The 9,522-nt window shown below is 37.8% G+C and overlaps 1 protein-coding gene across 1 annotated transcript; it reads right to left on the bottom strand.

Annotated features, from left to right (window-relative positions):
- Positions 1–1,229: 1,229 nt before the first annotated feature.
- LOC124838884 (endoglucanase 11-like) lies at positions 1,230–4,687 on the bottom strand. The gene is made up of 5 exons (XM_088094167.1): positions 4,300–4,687; positions 3,970–4,182; positions 3,585–3,785; positions 3,043–3,297; positions 1,230–2,075 (listed from the first exon to the last, which is right to left on the bottom strand). The coding sequence occupies exons 1-5, from the start codon at positions 4,552–4,554 to the stop codon at positions 1,404–1,406; spliced, it is 1,596 nt and encodes a 531-aa protein (XP_087950293.1). The 5' UTR covers positions 4,555–4,687; the 3' UTR covers positions 1,230–1,403.
- Between the last annotated feature and the right edge of the window lie 4,835 nt (positions 4,688–9,522).

Here is a 9,522-nt window from a genome sequence, read left to right as displayed (position 1 = left end):
ATCCATGGGTTTTTTCTCTCTATCGTGGGTTTCATAAAACCCCAATCTTGATCCCTTTTCTGGTGCGCCGCCATGTTTTCTATCGTGGAGCTCTCGCAAGCAGTGGTGATCATTGGAAACATAATGATATTTGGTTGCGTTCAAAGTGATGGTGGTTTTGATTCTGGTTTTCTTACAGGTCTGGCGAGGCACTCTATTTCTTCTTTTCCCTAACAGAAGCTCCCTTATACATTCACAGCGGAGCTCTGTTTCAGGCAGTGACGTTCCCTTGTTAGTGGTCTACGATGGAGTCGTGGTGGCTGTCTTCGAAAAGCACTTGCAATAGTGGCACCTTCGTAATGAAGGATCCTTCTTTCAACAACAATCACTCCGGACAACTTCGGGGTGATTTACGATAGAGTCGCAATAGTGAAGCTCGTGAGCGACAACGACTCAAACGCATCTTTCTTCTCAAGATTTGGTGGATTTGCACCGGTGGGGTTGCTTGCAACAAAGTGATGGAGATCCTGATGAACAAATTTGGTTTTGGATATAATGGCCTTCGTTGTTCTGATTTGGCCACATAATCATCGAAATCCGGTGGGGTTGCTTGCACCAACTCACTTCACTTCACAGTGTCACGTAATCATCCAACATAACACCTCACTCAGATTTGGTCACAATGGCATCAACATCGTTATGTTTTTAACGACGTCCACAAAAATGACCGAATTGAACATTTTTAAACAAAATATGGGATCTTACGAAATTTTTTCAAAAAATAGGACCATTTTGAACTAAATTTTCAAAAATAAGGACCAAATGTATTAAACCATTTTAATAATAGTGGCTTATGTGGAAATAATGTTCTTTTACTGTGCTAAATCGTGTAAGCATGATGGTTCATTATTATGAAATCACATCAATCATCTTTATTTTCTATGGTAATTATTATTCCTCGCTTTAATATCTCATGTCAGACTGTTTGAGTTTGGTTTGTAAGCATTCATAAATAAGTTATCCCATTTCTGAATTTCAAGATACAATTCAATTAACAGCAAGATTCCATTTTTCTTTATAAGTTTGAAACACCACTGATAGAAAATACTGCCGAAGCTGTCTGTAGCAAAAGCAGAAGACAATAGCTTTCATTGGCCTTCTTTCTGCTAAACCAAAATGAAATTGTGTTGTCCAAGCCCATTTTTACAACCATATTTGTTTGAAGTGCAAGCATGAAGAAGAAGCTGATGTCTGAGATAAGAAAGATAGACTTTTTTATATCTATAACGTAAGTACATTTGAGGGCAGAAAATCTCAACCAAACTATATAAATCACTCACCAATGAGGAAAAAAAATAATTGAAAAGAAGTTGGGTTTTGACTTATTTATGATAACATATAGTGTATTAATAGTATAGTATATATTATTTGAAGGAAGCAAGCAAAAGTGAATTACAGTCATGAACTGTTTTGTGGTTTTCTATATGCAAGAACTTTGCAAAAACACCAACCAAGGGAGCAGTATTATATGTGCATGCTTCAGTCTGCATAAAATTGTTCCTTCGATCCTCAAAATTGTCTTTCCCATCAGGCCCTCCAACCAAAGCCCCAACAAGAACATTAGGATTAGGTTCTTGGCTACCATACCAGTTATCATACCCTTGAGTACACCCTATGAACCCTTTATTCTTTTTGTATGACAGAATGGATGCCCCTCTGTGGTGAACCCTTTTCGGGTACTTAGGGCCATACCCTACTAAATAGCTCATGTTCATTGGATTGGACCCCAAAATGTAATCAACCTGTGATTTAGCAAAACTCTGAATTTCTTCATGATCCACTGTACCCGTTTCGCAATTCAGCTTTTGATTTGTGTTCTCAAGGTAATCAGAGTACGTTGAAAGCAGAAATGCTGCTGTTGAAACATATTGCATGTTGTTCCACTCTCGGATATAGAGCAGTCCACCAGGGGTTCGTTCCACGTTATCCTTGCTGTCGTTATTTTTGTTCAGACATGAACATATGTAGTACTCTGCTTTTGTTCTGTATTGTTCAAGTATAGTCCTATGCTTCTTCTCTTTTTCTTCCCTCAAGAGCTGCAAAAACATGAAACTCTGGTTAGAGTGCAAACACTCGTACATTACTATTTGTTAACCCACTTCTCGCTTGTTGACATTTCATTCTAAGTTAATCATTCCTTCAGATAGATTCCATGATGTTCAAATCATACTCTGTGCAGTGTAATCTTTATTCTCACTAAAAAAAAGTGTACACATGGGTGGGGTCAAATCTAATTATAGAGTTCAACGATTTAATTGAATTTGGGTTTCATTACATTAAATCAGTTGTTTTTTTAACCGATCCGATCCAGATTAATAATGGGTGTTATCTAAACAACTGAGTGAACCAGATTTTCAGTTTGGATATCATTCATTTATGTGTCCTCATAAGACAAAAATAATGATTTTTTGTTTTTATGAGAACTTGCATGAGATACAGAGAAAGACGTACGTATTTTTGGCAAATAGGTTAAGACAAGTAAAAATATTTGACAGGGGTAATTCCTTGAATTATTTTGATTTCATTTTATAATATATAAAATGTTTATAACTAAAACACTCTTATTTTGACCATATTTTTTTTACTAATTTCCATTTAACTTATTTTTCACATGTTTTATTTTCTACCCAAACGGGTCCAAAGGATGTCCTACCTCATCACTCATTTACTACTATTTATTAAAAGGGTAAAAAAAGGAGTGTGTAATGAAGTGAGAGGCTGAAGGGTATCTGTACTTAAGGTTTCCAACATTGGGCTCAACCATAAACCACATCACTTTAATTGCACACTGTTGCAAAGCTAAAGCAGTAGCTGCACATGGCATTGTGCTTGGACAGACTTTATAGTTTCTGTCTTTAATATAGTAATTAATATACCTTAATTGGTGCATACTCCATGATTTATATTTTTGAGGTTAGAAAAGCAAAACCTATATAAAGTTGGATTCACAGAAAAGTGGGAGTCACATGGAGAAAATGAAGTAAAATGAGGGAAAGTTTTTACCTTTGAGAGCATGAGTTGAAGACCAGCATACTTAACATCCCAGCTGAATTCTGAAATGGACCAACCAGTGCCACCAAATTTGTGAGAGTTGGAAAGAACGTACTCAAAATACATTTTGTTGTCGGTGGCTTTGTACAGCCACGTGGCAGCCCACAACAACTCATCCATGTATCCACTCACCGACGCATAGTAGCTCTTTACCACTCCGACACTAGCATCATAATTTCCCCTATACTTGTCCCCAAACTCGAACAACTACAAAATGCACACACAATAAATACTACTATTCATTCATTTAAACATTCAATTCTCATTCTTAATCTAATCATACCTTATAAACTGTTCTATTCTATTCTAATTATCCTCATTAGCAACACTGGTTAACCTTAATTTCTCCTACCCAATTATTAGTTTTGAAACTGAGATTGTCATACAAAAGTGCTCTTACAATTATACAATTATTATTAATTATGGCACCCAGTCAAAACCGATCAAACTTTAATTAGCACAGAAAGAAGTTGACTAATCACTCATTAACTCACCTGCAGGGCATGGTGCAGAAGCAAGTGAGAGTAATGTGCGTTTGTTTTTTTGAACACAATGGATGCAGCTGCCATAGCTGCTGCAGTCTCTCCGGCCAGATCTGAACCGGGATTGTTCTCGTCGATCTTAAACGCCCGCCGTGAAGTCGTCATGTCCTCTGGCCGTTGCCAACAATAATGGTCAGTGTCACCATCACCCACCTGAAAAAGGTAGTTGATTTCAGAATTCCATTTAATGTAAAACATTGAGAATGATGAATTGGAAGAGATGATATGGTAGCCACAAAAGTCTAAAAATTTTGGTATGGTTGTTCTTTGATAACAATATATCAGAATCCTTAAACTTCTGAAATTACCATAGATTTTCTGTTGAATTAGTTAGTACCTCAGCCCATAGGACATTTGGGCTTGTGTGAGCTTTGATGAAATAATCAGTGCCCCATTTGATGGCCTCCAATGTGTGTTGTAATTCACCTGCCTCTTCAATCTGTTGCCTGTACTCTATGGCACTCCATGAAAGCATTGTGATGGTGAACGCCATTGGTAAACCAAATTTCACATGATCCCCTGCATCATAATACCCTCCCACCAAATCCACCTACACAAACCCAAAAAAAAAGTTATGATTTTTAGAGGGAATTTGGCAAATCAGAAAAGTAAAAGACAAAGGTTGATGAGTTGTGGCATGTGGGTACAATTGAGAATTTGGTCCTACCCCTTCTTCCAAACCATCTGTGAGGCCAGAATGGTCTCTCCAAGTGACACGCTGATTGTAAGGTATCCTCCCAGAGCGTTGTGCTTCGAAGTAGAGAAGACTCTTTGAAAGGGCATCAGCATAATCAAAAGCAGTGGTGATGCCGAAGAGGGTGGAGATTAAGAGGGTGATGATGAGACAACAATGCTGTACTAGAAAGGGCATGTGGGAAGTTCCAAAATGGTGTTTCTTATGTGGTTGTGTCTCCATCTTCATTGCCTTGCCCCCCCTTCCCTCCTAGAGAGATTTTAGGAGTGGAGGGAATTGGTAAAAAAAAGGGTGAAGACTCACAACACTAGAGCCTCAAATGGGAGTTTGAATTGTGTTTTAAAAGGCTGAGATATGCCTACGATCTAGCTAAATTAGGGTGGGATCATTTTGGGAGGGAGCCCCACAAAATGAGAACGTGAAACTATCCCCACAAGTTTTACTTGTTTCTTGTACAAAGGTGAATTTTGCAGCACTTTATGTGCCTCTGTCTGCCAAATTAGGAAAATAACACCAGTTTCTGTTGACTCTTGTTAAAATTCCACTGTCATTTCATGCCACCTCCTCCAATTTCCCTCCATTTATTACCATCACAGTGTTTTCCTTTACTTAATGCAGGATTCTTCCATCTCTACCTTCTAACTTGTTTTTCTCACTGTCAAATCAAATTTTTTTTAGCACTTGTAATCATATGAAGATGGTGGCCGAAAAGTTTTAGATTTTCCTAATAAGTTTTCCTATTTATTGAATATTTCTTAATTATTTTAACAAGAGTTACAGACATTTACTAAATATTTTGTATTACTTTATGACCTTGATTTCTTTCGTATACTAATAATTACTAATTATAGGTTACAAGAGTAAAATTGTTAAAAAACGTAAATTTTTGTATTGTTTAAAGAAAGAAGTGAATAAAAAGTAAGTAAAGATAATCTTTATATAAATTGTTTTTATAGTTGAAAGGAAAATAGGTATTATATAACTATCTGAATGGTATATAAGTGTGTGAGGCATAGCTGGTTTGGGGTGAGAGTAGAAGTGAGAGAATTAGAAAAATCGTGGAGTAATTGGATTCTTGGAGGATGCGAAGAAGGGTTGCTAAGTGGCCTTCATAAATGTTGTAATGTGCATAGACATGGTGGTCTATTTGCTATCTTTCTAAATAGTTAACACGTCACTGTGCACAGGTTTTTACTCTCACCAAAAATCCTTCTTTAATAGCTAAAGTTGGTCAATTTCTTATATCAAAAGCGATTTCCCTGCTATTAACAGATTGCGTTTCGCAAATCATTGTTATAATCTCCCTTTTCCCTTTGCTTTCTTTATACAATATCATCTGCAAGGGCTTCTTAATCATATCACAATGATTCTCTCTATGTTTCTCTATGTTTAAATCAAAACACTCTTGTTTCGTCTCTCTACGATACCAAAATCTCAAACGACTTTGCCCTTTCTTTTACCTCACTTTGGGACCAATTCCACAAGACACATATTTCTCAGTTTGAGTGCTTTAAAAATAATATATATACCAAAATATCACATTTAAGTCTCTACTATTACATTTAACTTCTTTTTCACTCGATTAAAGGTAGTACCAACATTCAGGTTTAATAGTTAATGATTTTCTTCACAAAAAATTATGAATCTTTAATTTGATAAAAAGATCAACGACATCAAAATAAAGAACACGAAAGAAGACGTTAACCATAACATCAAATTTGTATATAAAAACTATTAGCTTCACACATATATATTTACAATAATAATAAAAACGTATATTTCTCAAATAAGTTACATTTACAAAACAAACGTCTCTAATAAAAAAAATAAACACTTATATAATATACTTATGCGATTTTTTTTCATGACACAAATTACGTTTTAATTTCACATCACTAACACAAAAATAGCTTTTAAAGTTGGTTGTTTTAGGCTTTTGATGTCTGTTAAATGTTCGACGTCATAGCGGGAGACATAAATTGACTGTCTATTATCATTGAACAGATGTTAATTGTTTGTATGTTGTAAGAACAACAGACGTCAATTTATGGGTTTTTTTTTTAAAAAAACATCGTCGTCACACTAGTAAAAAAAAGGGATTTAAAAGCGCTATATACGCTTCGGTTTAAGCAAACCCGAAGCGTATACAAGCGCGGTGGTAGAACCGTAAATAAAACTAACCTATATGCCTCGGTTGCTTCAAACCCGATGCCTAAAGCACGATACTACCTCGATCCTACCCCCAACCGAAGTATAAACCTACCAGCTGATGTGACTTTCCAACCTCTGACCGCACTTACTAACTCGATTTACAAGAAACCGGTGCCTAAAGAGAGCTACGAACTCGGTTCTATGCTGACCGATGCAGATGGGCTGCTTCAAACCTACCACCACCTGCCATGCCAAAAAAGACGTGTCACGGTACTAACTCGGTTCTCATCAGAACCGAAGCGTAAAGCTTTGCTCCACTGCACGTACACGATTTGGGCCTCAGGTTTGTTGAAGACCGATGTTGTTTCGTCATGAAACTAACTCGGTTTGGTTGAGAACCGAAGCCTAAAGGGTCTGGTGGACTTTGTTTATGCCGCACTACTCGAACTTTCTCTCTCGCACTGCTCGCACTTTCTCTCTCGCACTCTCGCCTCCAATTTCTCTTCTCCACCAAACCCCAACATCAGGGCACGCCGCAAGCCTCCGTTCAACCCTTGTCGCAAGTCGTCGTTCATCCCTTGCCGCAAGCCGCCGTTCAACCACGCCGTCGGCCGCCGCCATTCCACGGTGCTCGAGATAGGGATCTCCTCATCGCAAGCCTTTCATCGTCACGATACGCCTTCTGCACTCACAGAATCATCTCCATTTCTTCTATCCTTCATTTTCCACCGAAACATTCATAGATCTAAACCCTCCGTTAGGGTTTCTTCTCCTTTTCACCATTTCCCTTCGATTCCACCGATTAAAACCTTGTTTTCACCGTTAGAAACTTTTTCCACCGATTAAACTTTGATTTACACCGATCAATCGGTCCAGAATAAGTTTCCTTTTTCTTCTAGGGTTTCTAGGGCGGAAGAGGGCTTTAAGGGCGGCGACGGCGGCAGTGGATGGAGGTTTGCGAGCAGTGGCGAGGCTGTTGTTGTTGTTGGGGTCGAGGAGGACGAGGCGTTTGCAGAGGCATGCGGGACAGAAGCCGGTGAAGGCTTCGTTGGGGTGGCGGGGCAGGAGGTGGAGGGAATGCGGGCCTGCAGCGGTTGGGGTTTGGAGGAGCAAAAGCTCACACGGTAAATCTCAGGCTTTTGTATTTTACAAACCTTTGAACCTCTGACCACGCCGTTGGGGGAAGAATAGAGAAACTTGGCTTTCTGTTTCACCATGTGCGAAGAGGAAGAAATTTGGCTTCTCTGACTTTCTGTTTCATCTCTAAGTTTCTTTTGTTGTTGTAATATTGCTTCTGAGTATGTAATTTTGCTGCTTCTGTACATAGAATTTTGACATTGGATGTTGTAATATTGTGTCTTGTTTCATTCCAGTTATGAAATTCTTGTTTGTTTTAGATTTTTGAGCTGAAATTGGGAGAAATCTTGGGTTTGTTTGGCGTGACAGAATGAATGAAATGAATGAACCGAGTTTTGTTATCTGAGTTCTTGTTCATTTTTAACGTTTTTCAGTTTGGGGTTTTGGGGTTTGAAATTAGAATAATTTTAGTACCGAAGCACGTTAAAGAAAAAAAAAGATCCTACTACCTCGGTTTAGGTTCTAACCGAGGCCGTAGAGACAGACAAAATAACTCGGTTTGGAACCGAGGCAAAAAGGCTACCACTTTTTGCCTCGCCTGAATATGCCTCGGTTCAAAAATCGATGTCTATGAGTGAAATTAATAGGTGTCGTATCCTCTTCCTGCACTAGTGTCATGAAGGTGAGGAAGTAGACAGGTGCTGCTGTGAGGGTGAGGAGAAAAACGCGCACAATAACAGTTCGAAAATTGTCGCCGCAGTTGTCCTAGAATACGCCCAAGAATTGCACCAAAACTCAATGAAAACGAATTTTAATCGGTGCAAATGAAAGATAATGGTTCCAAACGTAATATAATCAGTGCAAAATGATTTTAAACGGTGCAAAGTGAAAGAAAACTTATCTAAACGTTAATGGCGAACAATAGAAAGAAGACGAAGAAGATGAACGCAACAAGAGAGAAAACGTGTAACTAGCGAACGCGAACGAAGCAAATACTCAAACGAAAACGCCAAAGAAAGTGAGGCTCGCATTCTGAGTGTATGGGGTTTAAAAGGGCATTTGATGTCTGCCCTCCTCTAGATATGTCGTCTAATTGGTAAAAACATTCATTTTGGCAGTACTTTTGGGATATTTTCGCAGATTGTTGATGTCTGAGGAAGGGGATCTGACATTTAAGTGTATTAGACATCGGCCCCTGCTGTGTTCGAGATCTAATATCTACAAAAGTGACATTTCAATTTTGATTTTGGCATCTGGCAGAGAATTTGACCTCTAATCTAGGGGCACAGACATTTATTTTTGGACCTTTTTTACGTTTGATCTATGGGGCCCGACGTCTATGTCGTAAAAAAAATTAATATTGACGCTTAAAATGAGATATTTTCGGACCTTTTTAACGTCTGATTTGGAGGGCTCGACATCTAAAGAAGGATTTGACGTCTGATTTGGGGGGTCCGATGTCTATGTTAAAAAAAATTAATATTGGCGCTTAAAATGAGATATTTTTAGACCTTTTTTACGTCTGATTTAGGGAACCGACGTTTAAAGAAGGGACCGATGTCTGACCCAAGAGGAACCGTCTTCTACAATGACATTTTATTTACAAAAATACCACCGATCATTTTTACTTTGGATTTTCGATGGTCATATGTTATACGTGTGACGTTAAAGGTTATTTCTGCACTATATAGCATACTTTTTGTTATATTACTTATATAGCACAATTTTTAATAGGTTCAGAATTTGTTTTTTGGGAAAAAGAATTTTTAATATCTTTCGAAATGGTTTTATAAAAATTAAAATTCGAAACTTGTTTGCGAAGAAAGTGAATTGTGAATAGTTTGGGATTTTAACTTAGAGGAATTTATTTTTACTTTTTACTTTCAAACATTTCCCACTCTTTCTCTTCTCTCCTTTCTCTTTGACCTAGCAGCCATCCCTCCTCTTTTTATTTTTCCTATGTCAGTT

This window comes from Vigna umbellata, chromosome 1 (genome assembly GCF_029865625.1).
Source record: "Vigna umbellata cultivar VRB3 chromosome 1, Vumbellata_1.0, whole genome shotgun sequence".
In the NCBI taxonomy this organism is placed as follows: domain Eukaryota; kingdom Viridiplantae; phylum Streptophyta; class Magnoliopsida; order Fabales; family Fabaceae; genus Vigna; species Vigna umbellata.
Note: the sequence above shows the minus strand (reverse complement) of the source record. Positions and strands in the feature narration are given on the sequence as shown.